At 35.1% G+C, this 24,607-nt stretch overlaps 4 protein-coding genes across 7 annotated transcripts; 3 read left to right on the plus strand and 1 right to left on the minus strand.

The window, feature by feature from the left end:
* Nucleotides 1-68: 68 nt before the first annotated feature.
* LOC123003676 (guanine nucleotide-binding protein G(o) subunit alpha-like) lies at nt 69-1,983 on the minus strand. Its single transcript, XM_044396599.1, has 4 exons — nt 1,662-1,983; nt 1,265-1,610; nt 973-1,216; nt 69-923 (listed from the first exon to the last, which is right to left on the minus strand). The coding sequence occupies exons 1-4, from the start codon at nt 1,783-1,785 to the stop codon at nt 558-560; spliced, it is 1,080 nt and encodes a 359-aa protein (XP_044252534.1). The 5' UTR covers nt 1,786-1,983; the 3' UTR covers nt 69-557.
* A 220-nt stretch (nt 1,984-2,203) lies between these two features.
* Nucleotides 2,204-5,042, plus strand: LOC123016480. Its single transcript, XM_044416899.1, has 6 exons — nt 2,204-2,439; nt 2,487-2,972; nt 3,020-3,271; nt 3,326-3,939; nt 3,986-4,766; nt 4,815-5,042. The coding sequence occupies exons 1-6, from the start codon at nt 2,290-2,292 to the stop codon at nt 4,971-4,973; spliced, it is 2,442 nt and encodes an 813-aa protein (XP_044272834.1). The 5' UTR covers nt 2,204-2,289; the 3' UTR covers nt 4,974-5,042.
* A 309-nt stretch (nt 5,043-5,351) lies between these two features.
* Nucleotides 5,352-8,225, plus strand: LOC123016394 (E3 ubiquitin-protein ligase ZNF598). Its single transcript, XM_044416762.1, has 6 exons — nt 5,352-5,597; nt 5,643-6,231; nt 6,284-6,416; nt 6,464-6,660; nt 6,713-6,896; nt 6,950-8,225. Exons 1-6 carry the CDS (start codon nt 5,412-5,414, stop codon nt 8,019-8,021), a joined length of 2,361 nt encoding a protein of 786 aa, XP_044272697.1. The 5' UTR covers nt 5,352-5,411; the 3' UTR covers nt 8,022-8,225.
* Nucleotides 8,226-8,451: 226 nt separating this feature from the next.
* Nucleotides 8,452-24,600, plus strand: LOC123003751 (prominin-like protein). 4 transcript variants are annotated; one of them, XM_044396725.1, is made up of 13 exons: nt 8,452-8,635; nt 16,840-17,253; nt 20,080-20,347; nt 20,461-20,648; nt 20,699-20,863; nt 20,914-21,038; nt 21,214-22,422; nt 22,467-22,625; nt 22,672-22,793; nt 22,865-22,915; nt 23,591-23,734; nt 23,922-24,017; nt 24,071-24,600. In XM_044396725.1, exons 2-13 carry the CDS (start codon nt 16,953-16,955, stop codon nt 24,084-24,086), a joined length of 2,844 nt encoding a protein of 947 aa, XP_044252660.1. In that variant the 5' UTR covers nt 8,452-8,635; nt 16,840-16,952; the 3' UTR covers nt 24,087-24,600. The 4 variants fall into 4 exon arrangements, with proteins under 4 accessions (XP_044252660.1, XP_044252661.1, XP_044252662.1 ...); XM_044396726.1 differs by having other exon boundaries at nt 23,594-23,734; XM_044396727.1 differs by lacking the exon at nt 22,865-22,915.
* Nucleotides 24,601-24,607: the final 7 nt, after the last annotated feature.

Genomic DNA, 24,607 nt, shown 5'->3' on the forward strand with positions numbered 1-24,607 from the left:
GTAATACCGACGCCAATTCTTAGTACTTCGACCTTGAAAAGTATTTCCGGACGGACAAAATGGACGAGTCGGGTTTTAAAATTTATTCAAAAACAACACTACAGTAAAAAACTACACTAATTTGTAACATTTCAAATTTTTATCACATTGTTGTGATGACAGCAGATTTGTCTATACTAGTCTTGGTTTAGAACAAAATGTTAACCCAAGACCGGTATTTACACACCCTCTGTTTACATTTGTATAAAAAATATTTGCACGAATTTAAGGCCACTGTATCACAGGCACATAGATGCAGCCTTAAAGGCAAGAGTTATTGCGTTCTTGAACACAGTTTGAGATCTACTCTTATGTTTGTGCCGCGACAGCCAATCAGAAAGCTACCTTGCGTTACGTGTCCGACTACGTCATTCCCGTTCTTACGTTTGATTGGTCAAAATTAAAACTGAAGGCTGTCACGCCACAATAATACTTAAATTAATCGTATAACTAAATAACTGCCAAAAAATACCAGAAAAGTGGCAGCTAAGGAACTTATAAAGCTACAAGCGTAATTTTTAGAGTAAAGTGACCTGTCCCAAATTTGTTGAAATGACCATTTCCATAACAGCTTGAAAAACAACTTGGACATTGGCAGTATCAGTGGCAGTTGTGAAATGTGGATACAAAACTTTCCTCGAGTCGGCATTTTTAAGCACGAATTTGTGTTGTATAAAGAGGGCACCTCTATCGACATCGCGGTCCGGCCCTTTATAATCCGGAAAATAAAGCCTCAAGTGTCGCTGCGAATACAAGATTTTTTCTCTAAACAAATCAAATTTATTTAAAAATAGTACGAAGGAAGCTTCGCGAAAAAACGGGTTGTTTACAATTTGGCCGAAAAGATTGAGACTTTCGTCGAGCCGGTTCACACTGGGGTCCTCCTGTAACAATAATTTGAGTAAATAGCCCCTCAAAAGAGTGTTTTTGTACCAAAAGAGTCATATCGTAACCGCTAAGCGAAACGACAAAAAGCACCGCTCTGACGTCATCAAAACAATAAATCCATTTCCTCCTTTGAGACCTCTGTCCTCCCACATCATACATGCTGACAATCATGTCATTGATGCGAAAATGCGTCTCAATAATCCCCTGGGTCCTCACACGGGCCCTCAATACGTCAGTGGGTGTTGGCACATACTTAGGATCACAGATTCGTTCCATATTTTCAAATAAACTGAAAAAAAAAAACTTAATTCCGCACCGGCAAATAATAAACACATACTAAAGCGCAGAGTCGTTCAGTTCATATTCGTACCCCCTCGCCACCGCGAGTCTCACCCCCCTGTCAGACCACAACGCCTGTAAAGACGCCGCCACATTAGGCAAGACCATGAAACTCATATCAAAGCAACTGCGACTCATTAGAATAACTTGAGCGTGAGTTTTGTTGCGTTGTTGCTCGAGGTTAATCCTCAGGATGCCCATCCCAGCGAGCACATACTTCATAGAGGCCAAAAGGTTGTCCAAGACAGTGGGGCGAAAGCTGCTCAATTCGGCATGTGTGAAGCCATCGGCGTGGATTATTTTCATCTGTTTGACCAAAGTGCTCTTGCCGCTCTCGCCGGCGCCTGGAATTGAGCCCCACATAGTGGCAACGGTGCGAAATGGGGGTTACTCACCAAGAAGGAGGATTTTGATGACATTGCTCTGCTGCTTGGCCAATTCGCCCAACTGACGGTCGATCTCCTCAGAGCGCTTTCGGGCCTTACCTTCCTCACGTTCTAGCGATAAACATGCACCCATGGTTTGCACATCACGGAGAGTTTCATTAAAATTTAGGTTAGGGATCGGAGTATCATCGAAATCAAAGGCAATTCTGTAATTACGACACCACTGTTATCTTTAAACGTAATAGAGAGCACAAAATGGGCTATTTGTTGCAAAAGTTGAACAAAGGAAACGGGATTTTGTTTATTAAATGTCAATGTCAATTTATAAACAAAGACAAGTGGCGCAATCTATAAAAAATTAATTTTAAATAAAAGTACATTATTTAAATAAAATTATAAGATAAATCAAATTTAGTACGAGTTGTAATAGTAACAAAAAATTCTAGACGCTTCAAATACTTAAAAAAATAGTTTTTTAAGTGTAATCTAGGCAGACCGCAATACTTAATTAGGGTAATTGATTTCTATGTTGGCACACCTTCTGGTGGCGGTTTTCGTTTATCTGTCATCACTCGCCTGTCACTTTTAAATTGGTCGCTTTTATTTTATTTTCTTTAATGTTTTACGCATTTTTACGATGAATTCTTTGGAGCAAGTGCCGATGCAGTCGGTTTCGATTGGCCCCGACTCAAAACTATGGAAGATGAAGCAATTAGTGAACGCAATTCAGTTATATTTCCAAACGAAAAGAGAAGACACTGCTACAGTCATCAACATGCACCTTCAGGTGGGCTAAAAAGCTCGTTTTCTATGAGAAATTACACATTGTTTTAGAGTTTGAGTGTGACGATCGATTTGAGCATCTTTGATCCGCACTCGACTATCGCCCCCCAGTTTTTCGTCAGTCTCTACGAACTTATGAATAAAATGGAGCAAAGATCGTCTTTTGCCTGGAATTGCGTTGATGTTTTATCAAATGTGTGCCGGAATCCCGCTGCCCGACATGCCCTAATTCACACTTATCAATTTATACCGAGCTTATCGCGATTGTTAAATGACCAATTGTCAAATGAGAAAAAAGTTCGAATTTTAAGACTGATGCAAGATCTCACTTGCGGTATCAAAATCTCATGGCAAATCCCACATCTGCCCCACCTCATGATCACTCTAAGCAAATGGATAGAGAATTCAAATGAGGAGATTATCACACTTTCAATGGGGATTTTGGTCAATTTGTGTTATAAAAATTTATCGGCGATTTACACACTTTTCGGGAACGTGGATGTGAAGAAAATCCTCCAGATTTGTTCATTAATGAGGGTGCGAGTTTTCCTTACTTAAACTAACCGTAAAATAATGTTTTCTAGGGACCAACAATTGAAATTCACACATGCAAAATGTTGATTTTTCTCGACTACTTGAACGGCGATATTCCTGAAAACATTCTTTTGAAAATTACCAACGTGACATTTGAGTCGGTTGTTGAGGCTTTTCGAATAAGAGACTCGATTTTGTTGCGCCAAATCGTCGAATTTTTTCTTGATGTGGGTAAACAAAACTCACTGAATGTTTTAGTACAAAGTCAAGACTACACTAAGCAACTCACAGCCGTTCTAGACGTAAGTCTGGTCTCAAATCGTTGCAATATTATTTTTAAATTTTAATTTTTATAGATTATTCAAAATAATCATGGAATGGAAACAAACGATAGTAATTTCGAGAATTGCGAACCTGAGTGTTTTGCTCTAGTTTTTGAATTTTTGGGTTTTTTAACCGCGATTAAAGTCCCAGCGGTGGCTTCGATGTACCCTATTTTGATCCAAATTGCCTTAAAGTGGATTCACACGGATTTGGTTTCGTCTCAAGCTTTGGCTCTTTTGAAGTCAATCGCGGTAAATGTGGACGAAAATGAAAATGGAATTTTGGAGCCTCTCGTTCAGGGACTTCCGATTTTTTTGAATACTTTAGACAGCAGTCGGAATGAGGATGGACCCTCTTATGTTGAACAAAACCTAAAAATTGCCGGTTTGTTGCAATTGTTGCGGATTATGACACAAGTTTCGTCAATTCGGCCGAAAATTTTGGAGGATTTGAAAGTCTCAACGGTTTGTAAAGTGTTGGGGTGTCTCCAAGACGCTGAAAATGCCCCAAATTACAAATCCAATGACTTGGATATGGCCAATATCGACACAGTTAATCTCTACGTCCACGGAATAGCTCTAGTTAATGAATTAGCTAAACATGATATCACTTGGATGAACCTTCAAACCAATCTGATGCAACACAAGTAAGTATCAGGAGAGAAAATCTAATTATAAAATCTTGTTTATTAGACAAACCCACATGCTTCTCGCCCAGTGTCTATACCAAAGTTCAAAAGACGAAAAATCCCTCGTGTTCGAAATGTCGGCAATTCCGTCATTCCCCCGAAAAAGCGTCGCCGATGCGATGGTGTCGCTCCAAGCGGCGGCAATGCCCGACCTTAAACGAAGCTCCTCTCACAGCATCCAATCTCAAGACTTGAATTTCCCTGTCCTTTCGATTACACAAATCAACAAAGTCGATTCGCTTCTATCAAAACTCCGCGAGAGTTTTACCCAGAAACAATTTGGTTCGGTTTTAACCTCTGACGTTATTGAGTTGTATGAGTATAAGTTGGCGTCGATGGGGAATGCCGAGCGGGCCGCTATGGCCAGCGTGGAGGCGGCTTCTGAGAGGTGTACTCATCTGCAACACAGAAATGCACAATTGAGTGCCGAGTTGAATCGGTCGCATCAGTTGCTGTATCATGTCCAGCAGTGTCACGAGCAGGTCTCGAAGTTGACTGGAACCCTCGAGGAGAAAGTTGATACTTTAAAAAACCAGTTGGAGATTGATAGAGGGAAGTTGAAAGTGTGTAAAAGTCAGTTGGGGGTGAAGGAGGATGAGTTGAGTGAATGCAAAACTGAATTGGAGGGGTACAAGAAGAAGTATGAGAAGAGTTTGGCGGTGAGGAAGGAAGTGGAGGAGCAAAATGTCCAATTGAAGCAATATATCGCGAAATTGGAAGAAAATTCAACAAAGTTGCAGAAAGTAGTACAAAAGAAAGAAGATGTGTTGAAGAATGCGAATTTGGTTAGTGTCCATTGGAGTGAGTTTTTTATTGATTGTTTTTTGTTACAGAAATTGAGCGAGTTGGAGCAAAGTCTTACGCAAAAAGAGAGCCAATTGCAAGAGACTATAGTCAAGCTACAGGAAACGACTAAAGAACTAGATACGAGGAAACAAATTTTAGAAACTATTACGAAATTCGCCATGAATTCACAACGTTTGGAGCAATAATTTTAGATTTTATGTTGCATAATGGTCTTTTAATATGTAATTTTATAATAAAAGAAACGACTGATGCAAGAACTTGTTTTTTTTAACTTTTGTCACATTTATCCGAACGTGAGTTCAAAAACTGCGCTAATTTGCCACTACGGCGTTGCCACATTGTCTAACGAATAGCTTTTTTAAAAATAATTACGACAAAACTCAATTTTTCATTTAATTTGGAATGAACATTATGTTTTTTTTAGTAGTTTAATTGTCAAGCAAATTTAATTAGCTTTATTTAAAAAAATAAATTAAACGAAATTATTTGGCCATTTGGCGACGTCGCGGCTTGCACCACGTGGAGTGTCTAGTGGCGCCCTCTCGTCTTTAACTGCCATCGACCTGTCAGTTACAAAATTGGTTGTGTTTTCGTTGACAAATTTCTAATAGAAGCTGTCCGAAATGTCAGATCCGAGAGAAAATATCGTCAATTCCGAGTCGGAAAACCTGTGTGTGGTGTGTTGTAAAACGGTGGAAATCTACTCTGTGGGTATCTGCGACCACCCCGTGTGTTTCGAGTGCTCCACCAGGATGCGAGTCTTGTGTAACCAGAACGAGTGTCCCATATGCCGGGGACAGATGCCTAAGGTACGTCTCCAGCCGCAGTAGCTCTCCCTGACCTGTGCATTCCAGGTGATTTTCACCAAAGAGGTGGCTCCCTTCGCCACACTCTTCTCCAATTACCAGCACACAAATCTGCAAGATCGCAAGTTTGGCTTGATTTTCTGCTCGGAAGAGATAAAAAAGGCGTATCAGCAGCTTCTCGAGTTTCGATGCGCGATTTGCACCAAGGCGAGTAGTCGCAAGTGCACATTTTACACCTTCCAGCAGCTGAAAGACCACATGAGACGCGAGCATAATTTGGTTTATTGTGATTTGTGTGTAGAGAATTTGAAGATTTTCTGTTTTGAGAGGCGGTGTTACACGAGACAGGAGTTGGGGTACCATCGCAGGAAAGGCGATCCTGATAACACGTCACATAGGGGGCACCCTTTGTGTGAGTTTTGTGATACCAGATTCATGGATAGTGACGAATTGTTCAGGCATTTGCGACGCATGCACTTGTTTTGTCATTTTTGTGACGCCGATGGCAAACACCAATATTACAACTCGATGGAAGACCTTCAGAAACACTTCCGCGAGGAGCACCACCTTTGCGAGGAAGGAGAGTGCAGTAATATGCCACTTACCGCCGTGTTTAGAACCGACATTGACTTAAAAGGTACCAACAATTTGATTTAATTCACTTGATTGATTGATAATTCCAATTTTAGCACACATTGCTACGGAACATGGTAGACATTTGAGCAAATCAGCAAATAAACAAGCGAGAACGCTTGAATTTGAATTCACTCTAGCCCCAAGACCGGGCTCTGATAGAAACAAAAGACAAACGCGCATTGAACGGTAATTTTACTTGCCTTAGGTTGGTACAAAATTACATTTATTTGTAGGAGTGATGAAGAAGGTGCAGTTGGCTATGATACTGAACCAGGAGGGCCTGGAGGGGGGCTTCGAACCACCACTTTAACACCTCATGATTTTCCAGCTTTGGGAAACTCAACCGTGGCGGTTCAAAGTCGTCCTACTACAACTGTCAGTTTTACGTCAAAATTGAATACTTATAATAGCGATGATTTTCCGGCTTTAGGTTGGCAATAGTGTGATTTTTGCGTCTTTATTTTGGTATTTGTGATTTCTAGGTGGTACTCGGACCCCTGCCGTGACAATAACCACGGATTCAGCTTCACGAAAGAAAGGTCCAGGGGTGACCATAACGCGTACTTTGAGGGGTAGTTCGGCCCAAAATTTGACAATGAATCCGGAGAATTTTCCGCGTCTAGGTCCGCCATCTAACGGGACCAGTACCGTACATTTAAGTTTAAAGTGGGTAATTTCCCCGTATTTCTTTAGGGTTTTAATTATTTTTATGTTGGCAGCAATGTTAAAAATTCGGCACCGAACGTTTCAATTCATGTCAATCATAATGGTGCTATAACAACCACTCATATAACCAGTACGTCGTCACATTCTAACGGTTTTAATATTAATCAACGACCCGTGGAGGCTTTTCCCGCTTTAGGCAATACTTCTGTACCTTTAAACCCAAAGTGGGTGCAACAAAAATCAAAAAAACAAGAATCGAGATTAAGTAAAGTGGCACCAGCGCCATCTTTACCACCAAGTGACTTAACTCAGTTTCCCACTTTGAAGAAAAATGCGATGAAATCGTCAAGTGTCACCGTTCCGGTCTCCGGGACATGGCCTACAAGCTCAAACAGCAATAATAATAACACTAGCAAAATCAATAAAAACATCGAAAGTTCAAAAAACAAGAAACAAAAAAAGAAAACCGGTGAAGAAGAAAAGAACAAAAATGAAGAGAACAAAGAAAAGTCAAAGAACGGGATTGTGAAAAAACGTTCTGAGTTAAATATCGGTGCTTTGAGTTTGGATGAGGCTCGGCCGACGCCTCCTCCCGGTTTCTCCGTTAAACCTCCTCCAGGTTTCAACGTTAGCAATCAAAATTTCCCTAGTCTCGGTGCTTCCAATGATTTAACATTTACAAGTAGCAGCGGCCAATCGTATTCTATTAAACCAACAAATTATCACCAACCGGCGAATTTTGTGGCTCGTAATCAGAACTTAATAAAACGAGCCATGAACGTGTTGGATGGAGACACGATTAAGGAGTTTAAATCGTATTCGGCCAAGTTTAGAGAGGGTGCAATGATACCTGAAGACTACCACGAGTATTGCAAAGCTCTGTTAGGTTCAAGTTTTAAAGAATTGTTTCCCGAATTGCTAGTCCTGTTACCAGATATCGAGAAACAACAAGACTTGTATCGGGTTTGCGATGGGGATATTAGGAAAAATTTAATCGTTTGTGAGAATTGCAGTCAAGTCATTTTTAAAAGGGAGTTGGGAGAGCACTATAATTACCACGCTTTAGAAAGCCAGTTTCCCAGTTTGGGGAAAAATGTCGAGGCGACAAATGCGTGGAGGAAGTAGAGTATCCTGTTTTATTGTTAATAAAATGTTAATTTTATTCACTTGATTTTTCGTTTAGCTTGTAACTTTCGCCTTATGTGATTTGTTAGAACTAACAAGGTGATCATATGGACTTTTGAACATTGTAAATAAAATTCGTGTTATAGTTTTGTATGAACAAAGTTTACGTTTGTATTTTTAAATAAGAATAAAAGTTGCAATCAATTTTTGACTTGTAATTTGGTCACTAGATGTCACCTTAACATTCAGTTTTTGTTAATCGCTTTGAATAAAATACAATTTCTTGACTTGGGGATATTCTTAGAGTCAAAGCACAAATACTAGTATGTGATTGTGAAATTATTTAAAAATTTGTCTTGATCTGGTCCAAATTTCGCTCCTTTAGGGACTTTTGCGCATGCGTGTTGGCAGCGTTTGCGATCAAATGGTGAAAAAAAGCGAGTCTGTGGGAGGTTGCCGTGGTGTGGTGTTGTAGGCGAGCGTCCGAACAAAATAAATAAACTAATCTATGAAACTCAAGTGTTAATATCCCCCTTTTAAGTGTTCAGTGCCCCCAAGTGTAAAATAACTGGTTTTTCTGTGATTGCAACTGTCATTTTGGATTGAAAACAAAGGTAACTAGATTTTGGCAAAATGTCTCAGGGGTTTGTCTTCCTGTCAAAACAATGACAGATTGTTTCATCTCATCTTCAAGGCTTTTTTCCAAAAATATCACTAGTTTGGGTTACTTGTCCTGTTTCTAATTTAATAAAAAAAAATTGCAACGAATTAGATTTAATCATTGCTAATAATTCAGATCCTTTGGGGCTCAGGGGCTCCGCACCGAGTTGAATGACACCCCACACGCTAATAAGAAAATAATCGATTTTTCCGTTGGCATTAACTGTAAAACTGTATTTTTGAGTTGTACGCCTACCCTTTCTTTGTCTGCGCACCTGAGAAAAAAATCACACAATTATTCGGTTAAGTGGATCGTTACTTAAACCAAATAATCGAATTTATGTTTTTTCGCACGACCTCGATACTTAAATGTGCCGTAAAAATTGTATTGCTTAGGTGACTGCCGAGATTAGCTGAACTGAATCCACTGGAAAATACGTGGTGTATGCCATCATGTCTCATTGTGGTGGAGAATTGATAAAATTAGGCTGAAAACTGACGTCAGACACCGGTTAAGAAACTCCTAATTGACATTTTATGTCCACTGTTTGTGATTTTAATATTACGGAACTCATTCAGTCGCTATTGATTTCGAAACGTGCTGTAAAAGAAACCATAAATAGAGACATTATGGGATAATAATGCTAAGTAATCCGTAACTGTTTGGCAATAATCTCTTTGATCTTTGCAATTTTGTGATACTAGGGCCGGTTTGGAGTGATTTACCTAAAAATAACATACGGTTATTTAGAACGGCTCTGTTTTATCAGATGTTAAAACCGGTTTTAATAATATTAATAATTTAGGTCAAAAATCCCATGAAGTCTCGTACTCGCTAAGCTCGTTCGTCAACCAACTCCAATTCATCTATGATTCGATTATGAATATTTATGAAACGTTTTTCTACTTGAAGTACAATCAAGAATCGAACGAAAGTAGTAATTATCTTGCTCGTTGGGCACCATTTAATTAACTTTCATTTTTTGTTGTAATTATGGTCAAAGGTGAGATAAGGATACCATAGTTCAGCGAGTATACCGTCTTTATTGACTTGGATTCTGTGTCAAAAGGTTAAGAAAGGGTAATTTCGGGTAATTTATGAAAAGAAAATATCGTTTTTTTACTTTTATAACACTTACGTACTGTTATCTTTACTTAAATTATTATTATTATAAATTATTTTAGTTTATATTGGGCCTATTTTAATAAGTAACCTTTTTTTTTCAAAAGATTCAAAAGGTAAAATTAGTACAAAGAATACAGGTGCGCCAGAACTCGCGCCCCAGAGAATATTGCCATATAAGGTAAGATACCAAAAAATGTTAAAAAAATTTATCTATAAAAATGTCGAAGTTATGTGGGTTTAAATTTTGCACTTAGACTCTATTTATTTCTGTTGGAAAAATAATTTTCTATGTTTTTTTGCTATAGGCTATTAAAAGAGGAAACAAGGAAGCTATATCCTAAATTGTAACTCGATGTTATTTGTGGCTTTTATTGGTAAAATTTTTGAACCTTTACTAAATAATTGTAAAAAAACATATATAAGATCATCAGAATCATTAAATAGACATAAAAAAATCTCAAATGTCAAATAATAAATGTCAAAATTTTTTGATAGATAGAATTTTTTAAATATTTTTTTCATGTTCCTGGTAACTTACCTTATAGTAAAAATCAGGAGGGTTGACCGGTGCGTCATCAATTTCATTTTTTCATTACCAACTTAAAAGTGAAATAAAAAAATTCTGTCACAATGTAAACTGAAACAATTAAAGGGTCTCTAAGGTTGGTAGCCTTGAACATTAATTTACATATGTACTTCAACTACACCACGTAAATGTCATGTTCGAGTGAATTTGTCAATTTAACATTGACAGTAAAATTATTGTCGTCGTTGAAAGTCTTTTTGGTATAATTTGCAAGTATTTTTCGTTTATTGGTTGATTTCTTGCTTTTGTTCTGCGTCTCATTGGTTTCTTTTAATAATTCCTTTAGTGTTAGTGTAAAAAATTGAAATTATGAGGGGTCACCGTTAAAAATTAGCCCCCATAAAAGCTTCTTAACGTTTATTGTTTGTTTCCGAAGGATGTAAGATGCAACTTTGTTTTGTAGACGTCTTGAATTTCAACTTCTTACCTGGAAGAATGCAAAAGATCGTCTATAGTTTTAAACCCTTAAAAAAACTCAATGTAAGAAATTACTTGCCCACGATTCTTATGTTTATGATGATTTCTATTTATGAAATACCGATTTTGCATCCGTTTTCTTCTCAACTTACCCACTATTCTTTAGAAAATCGGTTTTATACTGATGTACACTAAAAATTTCGAGTTTTAGATACAACATCCAAAAACATTGGAAACACTGCATGTAGAACGTCATTTCCAATCTATTACATTAAATTTTAAATGCCTTTGCAAAGAATCCTACAAAACAACACTTTTATCAATAAACAACTTCTAACTCGTAGATATTGAACCTAACGTCAAAAAAAATTGACGTTTTGTCATCGCGATGTAAACGTGGTGAGGAGAAACGTCAGATGACGCACCGGTCAACCCCCGTGATATTTCCCATACTTAAAATTTTTCTCTGGGGCGCGAGTTCTGGCGCACTCTGTATAATATACAGGTGTTTTTAAAAGAATGTGTATCAAGAGAGATATCAACACGTTTACAACAATGTACACCTACTACATAAAAATTGGTTTTAATCAATATTTAACACAAGTCAAGTATTCTAAAATTGGTAAAATTTAATAGATGACTGACAGGTATTAAGACCTACGTTCAAGAAATTTTCACAGCACTTTTCAATACTTTTCTTATCTATGCATTCTTTTATAAACACCTTCTTGTATGTATTATGTATATTTTTAAATATTGTTTCGCGTTTGAAAATGTTTTTTCTACGTAAAAGTACATTAATGATTTTGATACTGATTGGAGGAAATTGAACAAGGGTTTGGTATTTTTAGAAAACGTCAATAAATTCAGGTTAGCCCTAATTATTGGTCGTTGGCAGAATTAATTTATTTACATTAGGGGAAATTTTCGTTTTTATTGAAGCAATTAATTTTTATATGGTCTGTAACCGTAATATTGACAATTGTAATTCGTGTCAATTGCTTGGTCTTAATAATTATGAATTTTTAATGACACTGTTAAAGTTTTAAAGGCTACTTAACGATTTTATCGATTGATGAGTGAAAGTATTAGTACGAGTAAAATAATTTGTATTCTTTTGAAATCTGACTCTTTGGAATTACACATTCCAGTGTTTTGTTGAATAAAACTTCTAATCTAACCGGACATCTGTCTGTGGCAGACGACACTTGTTTGTTGTAACGTTTGTTTGAAGTCATTGAGCTCTACATCTTTTACTTAATTGCCTAACAGTTAATATGTGTACTTGTCTTTTTAAAGAAAATAAATACAGTAAGTTGTAAAAGTCAACGACTAGCTTATAAAAGATTATTTTGTACTTAAAAGGTGTGCAAAGGAAAGAGGAAACGTGTGTTGGATGATTGTTTTTATCGCGAAACCATCAAGAAAATGATTCATGGTGTCCGGTTAATAGCCTTTCATACGACAAGGTTGAAGAGTGGTTAAGGTGGAGGGAATGTATTCTGAAACTGTGTGGTTTACACAATATGCAAAGTTTTTCTAACAGCTATTGTGACGAAGAGGAATTTGGTGTTTATCCCAACGGTTCCGGAAATAAAACTTCAAGGATATTAGCAATTCACAAATAAATTCATATATTCGTCATTATTATCGTTAATTATTTTTTTCCAAATTTATGTTTGTGTAACCTTTACGTGGAAATCCAGTCATTGTCTTGTTATTTTTAATCCAATTAATCTTTTGCAAATCTTTAATTGAAGATAGTAGGTATAAATTTGAACAATTCCGTAAGCAAGGAAATGCCTCTAAGCTTACTAACCGCAAGTCGACAATAAACCTCCTTATCTCAATCTCGTGATATGCGTTCTTTTTCCAAAACTAAACCAAAGACCGTTGCCCCCGTCAACAAAGACAAGTTCATCGTTTCCGTTCGTTTGTCAGCTGTTACCGGAAACGACTCCGTTAATTTTTGGAGTTTCGAGTAATTGAGCGACTTTTAGTTGACGTAATTCGCCGTTCCGGTAGAAAGGTAATAGAATGTTTACACGGTACTTGAGTAAACTTGTTTGGGGACGGAAAATATCAGAGAAAATGCTTTTAATTAATTTTATTTGGCCAATTATGGCAAGTTGACTTGTTTACTTTGAAGTCAGTGACGGAGAAGGAAATTGCGGAAAAGAATTCTTTGGATTCTAGTGAATAAAGGAAAAGGTGGTCAAGGTGATTTGTCTCGAGAAAGTATAAAACAATTCAGTAAGAAATATCGGGGAACAAAATTTAAAATCATTTGCATGCAATCAGATAAGCTTTGTGGCTTGTTAAACATGCGCGAAAAATTGATATTTTTACTGTTTTTGTTAAAATAAGGAAGCAAATAAGTGATTGTGTGTATTATTAAAATAAGTAATTCTGTTATTATTACACGAATAGACTTTTGTTTGTAGTTATCTGAATTATACGGAAAGTTGTAAGAGCTTGCAACAGATGTGGTTTCATTTTTTCTCCCAAGAAAAATAAACGGTTCATCGTTTCTTCTATTCGAATTTCCACTTCACTGGGCTTTATGCCAGGACGATTTATCTCGGAATCAATGAAATTTGAGACATAGGAATTTTGTCTAAAAACTAAAAAATGATTACTACAGTAGTAAAAAATTGAAATTGCACGTTTTTCTTAAATTAATTAATAAGAACAACTTATTTAATTTATAATATAACACTTTCATTTACCAATTCACTCGATATACAGCGTGTCCCAATTTTCGGGGCCGGCCCAAAAATAAATATTTGTAATTGATTAAAAAAAATTTACGAGTGCAAACGATAGAGGATTATATTGACTTCAATTTAGTGCTTTGATATTGTTCAAAATTTTTAGCGTATGGCAGTGAGATCATAAAAACCAAATTTGGAAAAAAATTCACTTAATTGGAATAATTTCTACATGAAAAAAATCCTTGATTTTTTCTAGTAATAATTGTGGAAATAGAATAATGCAAAAGTTGATAGGTTTTGAGTAATTAACATTTTAATATTGAAAGTCTGAAAGTTTCAATAATTTATGGTTGGGATTGTGGTAATTGGTGATCAGGCCAAAATTTCTTGACAAAAGAAAAAGGTGCGCAATGACATTTATTAGCAGCACATCATCCCAAACTTGGTCATAAATAACAGAATTCCCAATTTTCAATATTAAAATGTTAATTACCCAAAATCTATCAACTTTTACATTATCTAATTTTTACAATTACCATCAGAAAAAATCAAGGAATTTTATCATGTAGAATAGAAAAGATTCCAGTTAATTGATTGTTTTTTTCCAAATTTGGTTTTTAGAGTCTCACTGACATACGCTAAAAATTTTGAACAATATCAAAGTACTAAATTGAAGTCTATACAGGGTGCGCCAGAACTCGCGCCCCAGAGAAAAATGTCATATAAGGTAAAATACCAGGAACATGGAAAAAATGTTAAAAAAATTTTATCTATAAAAATTTCGAAGTTATGAGGGTTTAAAGTTTACACTTTGCCTCTATTTATTTCTGTTGGAAAAATAATTTATGAAAAAAGGAAACAAGGCTATTACAAGAGGAAACAATGAAGCTGTATCCTAATTGTAACTCTGTTTAATGTCATTTGTGGCTTTTATTGTCAAAATTTTGGTCTCTTTACTAAATAATTGTAAAAAAAATAAATGTCAAAATTTTTTGACAGATAGAATTTTTTAAACATTTTTTTCATGATCCTGGTATCTTTCTTATCTTACTTGAAATTTTTCTTTGGGGCGCGAGTTCTGGCGCACCCTGTATGTATAATCCTCTATCGTTTGCACTAGCACAATTTTTTTTAATCACTTAGAAATATTTATTTTTGGGCCGGTCCTAAAACTTGAGACACGATGTACATTATAAGTTTTGATTTAAAAATTAAAAATTGATTTTATGAATTTAAAATTGTAACAGTGTGGATTAAGACATGTTTGTACAATTGCGGACACGGAATTTTGGACAATTTGTCATTCTACTGATGTAAAACTGTAAAACGGGCCTTATGTAACTAACCTCACTTTCGGTTTTTGTAGTTTTGATTCTGACAGCTAGAGAGAAATGACAACAAATCAAAATAATTATATTGAACTTATATAAAAAACACGTATTGCTGGCATTATTGTTTTGGAAAGTCGACGACAAAAATAAATTTTTACTAAATCTTTCAAATTTTTTTTAATTTCAATCATAGTGACAAAGTGTGGATTACATTGACATTTTTTGAACTGACATAAATTTGATGTACATATACATAAATAAAATTCCGTGTCAGCAATTGTACTTATTAAAATATTAAACTAAATTAAACACAGAACTAAAAGAAAACCTGAAAACGTACTTATATTTATGGAAATATAATTTTTAGTACTATGTATTAAAATCACGATGTAGTAAAGATGGTGGTTCGACTCTAAGGCAAATTTGTCAACCACTTTGAATCCACCTATGTACTAGTTAAAGGGTATCCCGTCAGATGGTGCCACCGTCGACTCAAATTATTATTAGAATAAGAAAAAGTAAATTGTCTTTACAGAATGGCTACTTTTATTAATAGTATATTATTCAGKWGTTTATTWAAACAATTTCTAGTGTAATTTTTTTWAATTGTGTTCATTGRCAGCCACGTCGGTAACGCAGGCATCTGATGAGTTTTTGTATTTGACATMTTCAATTTGYTTTWCGAAAATTCAAGTTATAATTGAAGTTTGACTGCTTTTGAGCGTTTGTTTAGTGGTTCCGTTTGTGTTATTTTTATTTATTAAAAAGAAACTAACTTTTTGCGTTAGTGCCACCTGCCGGATTACGCGCGAAATAGATCATAGTTAAATCACAATCACCATGACAACGTTAGCAAAGCGAGTTGAAAAATTTCATTCATAAAAAGGCAGAGTCGAACCACCATCTTAACTACATCGTGATTAAAATAAGTTGATAATGTAGTAATTTAATCGTTTTGATAAAGAAGTGGTTTAAGAATTACGAAACAATTTTTCAAATTCGCATTGTTAAAAATGGTTTTATAATCCAATCTGTGTATACAGCGTATTTTAAAATGATTTTCATCTAGTCGCCTATAGAATTTCTTAACATGCAAATTTTTCTGTGCCGTTCTGCTCTTTTTGAATCAGATAGTTCTGTCAACAGTGACAGCTGTCAATGGAAATAAATTAACATTTGTGGTTAATGATAATCAAATTTTTTTAAAGGGACGTTTTTTATTTTGCATGAAAATTCCAAAGGCGTTAATAAATTCAATCAAAATGGTTCTTCCTTATTTAATTTAAAAAAAAAGACTAGTGTACAGGTTATCCAGGAGAAACGTTACAAGATTTCGGGGGTGAGTCTACAGGTCAATATAAGAAAAAAAGATCTTATATATGTTCGGAAATGCTAGGGAGCTAAGGCTCTCTAAAAATGGCGGGCAATATCAACTTATTCAAGCCGAAAAAATTTGCTTTGTAAAACATTTTATGAAATGTTTTTACAAATTTGGATTTGTCAGTTAATTTTCCTTAAAAAATGTCTTTTGTTGACGCACCGTTTAAATAATTTTTTTTGACCATCACTGTCATTAATTCCGAAAAGTAGGCCACGGAATGTTTTTTTTTTTAGTAAAGTCTAATTGTCGCTGTCGCTTCTTTAGGAAGTTTTTCTGGACTAGTGTCATATATTGTACATATTGATTTTGTATTTGTTTCTCAATTTTTGTGTAGTTTGTTTATCAAGATTTACCTAATTTTGTTCCACTTTTTCATCACTTTATTGTATGCTCTAATCAAAATTGCTTTATCAATTTCTCAGAAAACTGCCACGCCACTGCCTTCCGGTTCGAAATCGTTAATTTAAAATAATAAGTCATTACTCCAGCACTTGTTTTTTTCTAAGAAAAACTCGTTTAATAATGCATTGAGTTAATTACAACATTTCCCATCGCCATTCTTCAACCATCTGTTGAAATAAATTCTTCTTGTATTTGTTGCAGATCCTTCGCAGCGAACAAAAACAAGGACTTTAATCTAATCGAAAAGGATTATGGAGGGTATCCGATAACAGAATTGTTTTCGCTTGAGATCATATCAGTTGTGTTTCTGCATCATGGTGTTCATCAGCGATCGCCAAAAAATCAACCTAGTGAACCTCCTGGTTACTTTCGGTGTTCTTTTCGTCGCCGTGGACATCTCCTCGGGGAGTTTCGCCACTCGTATCAACAAAATTAGTGAGAATTTAGACAAAGCCTTGTCGCAAGTGATCCACCAAACGCCGGATTATACGAATTTGACGGACGATGCGACTTATGTTAGCGATGCCTATTTTAACCCTCGAGGAATGGAAGGGTTGTATAACTTCACCAATGCGTTCATGGAGTTAATTTTTTCCAAGGAGATTTATCCGGAAGGTGAGGCTTAACGGGAATGTGCGTTGTTTTTTTTTTTTTGCTTATCGAAGACATTCTACGACCTACTGACCGATCGTAGTGTAATTTTGCTTGATTCAGACGTAACCTACATTGTTTTCTTCGTGTGTCGCAACTGTGATTTATATTCAGGAAGTTGAAAGTTTATCGCGTTTTAATGGGGAGAGTAAAACGGTTTGAGTAGTGCACGTGTTGAGGAAGTAGGGAGTTTTTTCGTGTTTTTTGCAAAATGCACTCCCTACAGTTTCATGCTTTGTTTTAAATAAATCAATAAAATGGTTTTTTATTGTCGTTAGAAGATCAAAAATTGATTAAAAAATAGTTGAATTAACAAACAATTTCTTCTTTATTTCCAAATTTTTGTCAATGCCCTTTAATTATTTTGTACTTTTACCAAATGCATACAGAGTGTTCTATAATTGTCTTTGCAAACAATGAAAAAATGTATTATAATAAATAAAGATATATATTTATCTTCATTTACTTTTGATAAAAAAACAATAAAAGACAAATTAAGATAAAAGGAAGTAAAAAAAATTAAATTAATTAGAGGAAGAGTATAAGTCAGAATATTTAATTTTCCATTTTTCCTACAAAATATTCTAGCATTTAAATAATAAAACAAATTATTTTGCTGAAATTTAAGAATTAAAAACTTTCTACACGTGTTTCACCAACCAGGCATCAATGTGCATCAAGTAGGTTGCAGAAGGCTAAATGCATCTTTAATATAAAGGCCGATTTACGCAAAAAGTGTCATTACCTAATGACACTAAGAACAAATTTAATCACTTCAATAATGATAAAGATCTTTGTTTTCCACCCTATGTTAATTACGTTGTTAATTTTAATTATTTTTTGATACCTCAAAAACTGGGGTACACATATTTGAGAAAAGAATTTTTAGGGAAGATTGAGATTGGGATTGTTTGAATTTTTGCATGGTTGCCATCTTAAAACGATCCCTACTTTGATGCACATTAATATGAAAACGATTATAATGTTATTTGTTATCTTTATGATTTTAACACTAGTGATAAAATAATGTCATATTTTATAACTAGTAATAAAATTAAGCACATTTAACATATCACACATTAATTGGTTGCTTTTCACAACCAAATTGTAAAAATAATTTTTTTGCCATATTCAAATAATAATGCTTTTTATAATTTTCAAATTTCAAATGGACTTTTACTATATGCATACACAATTGACAAAACACAAAATTTCTAAAAGATAAAGATTCTAAATAAAGCTAAGGAAAGCGCATCTATTTATTTATCAAAATAAAGTAATAAATACGAATATAAAAAAACGTTTTCTCTTGAAAAAGAAAATCAATTTGCAGAAATTTAGGAACTAAAAATTTCTTGCCCGTGTTGCTCTAACCAAATTGGTAACACCAAGTTGCACGTTCCTTTTGTGAATATAGAGAACTGATACTGTAAAGCTTTTATTGAATAAAAACACAAAAACAAAAAAATTAAATAGAAAAATAAATGTTCTTTCTAAATTTATAAAATGCATAGGAAGTGTTTTATAATAAATTCGTAAAACACTAGAATAATGTCTGCAAATGAAGACAATGGGGATAAACACTCACATTTCTCTAAATTATTAAAATTGGTAATCTTGATAACTATATAGTTTTCTTAATGCTACTTATACTTTGCTTTAATTTCTCAGAAAAATGAATAACAATCCAGTTTATATTTTGCTTATTAACTGTTTGTTGCAACTTATTTTTGTTTGTTTTTTATTTTAGAACAAACTATACTTACAGTTCTAGAAATAATCAAAAAAGTTGTTTACACACTAATTTCATAGTTCTTTTTTTCTATAAAACTACTTGGCAATGTTAATCTTATCAAAACAGTCGATTAAAATCAAAATAACAGTTGCGTTAGGTACAAATTAACTTGTACATAATTGTTTTACGCGATTAATTACTCAGAGCAAATATGTATTTTTTTCCTGAGGTCATGATAATGCATTTTGAACACTATATTATTTTATAACTGTATGCGTTGTGAATATTGGAGAGGTAAGTAATAATTTGTTAATAAATGGTATCCTTGATCGCATAATTAGACTGGGAGATGATTCATTTCCTTTGTAAGCTACACAAAATGAAATTAATTTGAAAAAATTATAGCGAAACATTGCAAATATTTTGGATAAAAGATAAAAGCTGATAAGTTTTAACCAATAGAGTAAGAACTATATTATGATTCCCCAACTCAGTATTTTATCAACATGACGCAGTCACTGAAACAATTTTGTTATTATCGTTTTATACCTTTGCACATGATATCAGAAATCAATTGTTTATGTTAACAGTAAAAATATTGTATAGATATAGAGTACTGAGAAAAAGTTTTATGATGTAAATTTCTGGGTCGCACATGTTGAGGGTTAACGATGCATTTCCCTCGTTTTCTGTGCAATCCTCTAGCTTGCCAAGTTTACATAACCCATTTAACCGCATCTTTCTATTATTGTTAATTAATCGAATCAAGCGAACAGTTAGCGCACCATTGCATTTATTTATTCTCGTCGAACATTGTCGTAAAACAACTGTTATTTCGCTTTCGCACAGTTTCGTATTTCAAGCGCGAAGAATTCGACTTATGCAATGATGAAGTAACTGTCGTTTTCTTCAATTTTTCGATGAAGTTTTACCTTGTTTTTATTACACACACACACACATTTCGGAGATGAAGGTCGTCACGGTGAATGATTGCGTTTGACCTCAACAGTGCCAATAACTGGAACGGGAAATTTTGAAACTGTTGTTTTTTTCAGGTTTTATACGAATTGAAAATAATCAAATTCTAATCGGAGACATTGAAAAGGAATGGAAGAGTCTTTTGACGAAATATGTGGGACTTTTAGTTATGGTTATCATTCTGGCATTGATAATCGTATTTATGCCCTTCTGTGGATTGTGTTTCTGCTGCTGTAGATGTTGCGGCAAGTGTGGGGCGAGGTCTCAACCATTTGATAAGAAACACGATTTTTGCAAGAAATTTATACTCGCGACGGTACTCATCGGCTTGGGGACCTGTCTCCTGTAAGTTAGGCAACCAACAATACAAAAAAATTCTAATTAAAATATTGATTTCACGATTATTTTGCACTTTGTTGTGTAATCTCACTCACTGATTGTGGGATGTTGGTTTACAGATTTGGGGTTGTTTGTGCATTTGTTAGTAATCAGCAAATGGAGGAAGGAATCGGCGATTTACCTCAAAATTTACGAAAAGGAGTCACAGATGTTGACACTTATCTCGATACAACCAAAAAACAAATTGAGACACTTTTGAAAAAAAATTATGGCGAGTTTGAATCAGTCTTAACTAAAATGATTGATAGTGAGTTTTACATTCTTTAGATTTTTTTTACTTCATTGTGTTGATTGTAGATAGTACAGCGGCAGTTTATGGCGAATTGGTGAATTACTCAAATGCGATTTCAATGACTGAGGTTGCAAATATTGTTGAAGCACTTCCTGCAATTGAGGAGAAATTTATAACGTTGAAGTATTCGACGAATACGTTACGTGTCTATGCTTCACAGTTAAATGACGGTATTTCATACTCCAATTTTTTTTTCTAAACTGACCTGAGTTTGTTTCAGCTGTCAGAAAAGTTAAAAAAGACATGTTAAGCATTTTACAATTGCCTGGTTGCGAACACGTCTCGAAATGTAGCGAAATCAGTCGAAATATTAGCTCACTCCAAACAAACATCCATTTTAATAACGTAAGTTTACTTTTAATTAACATTTCTAAAACGTTCATTTGCCAATTGGTCAGTTAATTAAACAAAAAATTGAATTTACATGCAGTACATTGATAGGTACTTCCCCAAGGTAAGGTTTGGGATCCCGCAAATTAAATTTTTGTGTACTATGACTAAAATTGTTGACTTTTTTTAGCTCCCTGATATCACGGATAAAATCGCTAAATTGGACGAAATCACCAAAAACCAAACCCTCATCGAGGCCGTCAGAAAGGGCAAAAATGCCCTCGAAGACATCAAAGTCAAAATCGGGGACAAAGTCAACGCTACATTGGACAAAGCTCATGAGAAAATCAACGAAGCCGGTGTTCAAATCCGTCACGGTGCCGATAATGTCACTCAGGTCATTACCGACCTTAAGGCAAAAATCGACAGTAATACAAATCCGGTGCTAGACACCTCTGAACGCTACATAAAACAGTACAGTTTTTATCGATATTATGCCGCACTAGTAATCAGTTGTTTGTTACTTTTGATAACAATTTTCATCACTTTGGGATTAGTTTGTGGGATTTGTGGGAAACGGCCCGAGGGATACGGAGATGATTGCTGTAATAAAGGCGCCGGAAGTCAGTTTTTAATTTGTGGTGTGTTGTTCATGTTTCTGGCGGGATTTGTGATCGCTATTGTTGTTCTCGCGTTGTTTATGGTCGGGGTTGTGACACAGAGGGTGGTTTGTGATCCGATGAGAGATCCTGCGAATTCCCAAATTTTTGATTTGATCGATAGTTTGAATTTTTCCGATTATGGGATTAATATTACTGTAAGTGAAGCGTTAGAGAAGTGCTACCAGAATAAGAGTATCTACGAGGTTGCAAATTTAGCCGATAAATTTAATTTAGCTGAAGTTAAGAATTATTTGAATTCGTTTGGGATTAACCAGACTTTGGCCGGGTTGGATATAGGATCGCTCGATCTTCTTAATGATTTTAAACTTTTGAGTGACGATGATAAAAAGTTGTTAGAGTCGTTTGCTGATTCCGGATTTGCTGAAATTAATTTCGACGAATTTAAAGATTTATTGAGTACGAATTTCACAACGGTGAATTTGACCGATTTGGCTAATGAAGTGGGTGATTTAATAAAACAACTGGAACCGAAGCCGGAAGCTGCGGATTTAGTCGAAGGATTGCAAGTCAGTAAGATGAACATTGAGATGTATGAAGAGAAAATTGTCGAACCGATGATCAAAAATGCTTCTGCTGTGATCGATCTTGCAAAGGTTATAGAAAAAGATCTCAGACTTAATCATAGTTCGTTTAGTGACGCTATGAGGGCTTTGTTAGACGAGTTGACACAAGCCGAAAATACTCTAATATATAATGGAACTGATTTTTTGAACACGGTAAGACAATCTCTAAAAAAATTGTTTTTAAATTGCAGTTCTAGACTGTCATCGAATTCACCACTGGGATTGTCAATCTAGTCCAAACTTACATCGATAGAGTGGTCACTAAAACCGAGACCGAAGTTGGTCAATGTGGACCTTTAAGTATGGTCATACACGCTACGATGACGTCAACTTGTGACAAAATCCTTACACCTTGGGTACGTCAAAAAAACTGTTTTTTCTGACACTTATTTGTTTTTTTAGAACGGTTACTGGTTTGGTCTCTTCTGGTCCCTGGTTTTATTCATTCCGACGATTATAGTTTCAGTCAAGTTGGCCACACTGTACCAGAAACACAGTCCGTATTCGAGAGATCTAGTCGAAGCGTGAGTTTTATTTATTTTAGTTGGCACGAGTGCATTTGTGTTGTTAACTTGCTTTTTTGTTGTTATTACAGCGAATATTTGTATGATGCGTATGTCGATCGGGACAACATACCTTTGAATAGGTAAGCAGATTGTGTTTTGTTTTGCTTTTGTTTCATCTCATCAGTCATCTGTAACTTGTCGTCACACTAGCAGATAAGTTATTGCATTTCCATCAAAACATTTCTATTTTGCACGAATTTTGTCATGTACAGGGTGTTTCATATAATTTCACGAGGTATGCGTCTGTAAGATGCAATCAATAATACATATTCCGATACGAACTCGATTACAAATTTTGAAAAATTGAATTATCTTCTCTAGTTTGTTCACCCTTTAAAAAAAATACGACGTTTTTAGTTATTTAGTGATTAAGATAGATAAACTGGAATCATATTTATGCCGTCTCTTGATAGAACAAATGATAATTGTTTCTAAAAAACTGCAGTTTGTGACTATTAATGAAATAGTGATTAGTTTGACAACTACTGTGATGGGGTTTCTAAAAATTAAATAATTAAATGTGTATTTTTTGTATCTAGTGTTTTGTGACTTTTGTATATTTGGGTGCGTACATTAGGCGTAGGCCTCGTAAAGTTATGTGAAACATCCTGTATAAGGGGAAAATCAGCGAAGTGAAAACAATCGTCATTTGATTGTTATTAACTGTCTGATTTTCTCTTATAGTTATTGACTACGTATATTTTGTTGACTTTGTTTTTCATTGGTGATAAAGTGTCATGACCATATTTTTGCAGCAGGAACGGCAAGGCGAAAAAGAAGAACAAAAAGCACAAGCGTTACGAAGACCGACCTATTCCTTCGGCCGGGGGTGACATGGTGGTTCGCGAATACGCCGCTGGTTCCAACCCGGACGCCCGATATGCCGATATGGCACCCAAGTAAGTGGTGTAAATAACCCCGTTTTTATTTTTTGTTCATTTTTATTTTTTTATAGGCCAAAAAGCGATATTTTTGTAGAATCAACTCGGTTCTAATGCTTTAATGTTTATTAAATATAGTTTATTTTCTTAGTTGTGTGTTTTATTGCTTTGTGTGTGTCCAGCCTTATATGTGTTTGCTTTGTAGGCAATGGGAGGATTTTCCAGCTGGGGGGCCTCCGCAGTACCAGAGGGCTCCCACTGAGTATGAGAGACCGCCGCCGTATTACTACCCAGGCGCTGGGTGGGTACTCTGTATTTTTTTTAATATTGTTAAATTTTGTTGTTATTTTTTAGGGAAAACGCTCAGTAGACTGACTCGAGATTGGAGAAACTGCACAGACTGACTCAGCATTTTATCTCATCATCGTTTATTTTCTCATTCCCGTGAAGAGATGACGATCAAACAAACTTTGTGATTGTATATAACAGGGAGCAACTGTTTTTATTTTATAATTGTGATATTTGTGACTGCCAAAGTTGAAAAATTCGTTGCGAGTTGTGAGTACAATCATGAAGTAGGGTCTTGTTGTGTTTAGCACAATTTTGCTCAAGTTTTGCCCTAGTGTGAAGCTCAGTGTGGTCTGAAAGGTGTACATAGATATTTTCATAATCGATGTGTTATTGTTATCTCAATTTTTCGATAGTTCTAATTGTAATTAATTCGCTTCATAGGGCACGATCTAATCGATTCCAAAGTACTACACTTAACTGTTGTGCTCATTGTTTCTATAATATACCAACTGTAGCCAATTTTTGCCATATTCTTACTTGTACATGTATTTATATATTAGCATGTTAATAATAATTCCAATGTTTATAAAATACATACGA

Source organism: Tribolium madens, unplaced genomic scaffold (genome assembly GCF_015345945.1).
Source record: "Tribolium madens isolate multiple individuals breed KSU strain unplaced genomic scaffold, Tmad_KSU_1.1 Scaffold_1;HRSCAF=32;Tcas5.2_LG8, whole genome shotgun sequence".
Classification (NCBI taxonomy): Eukaryota; Metazoa; Arthropoda; class Insecta; order Coleoptera; family Tenebrionidae; genus Tribolium; species Tribolium madens.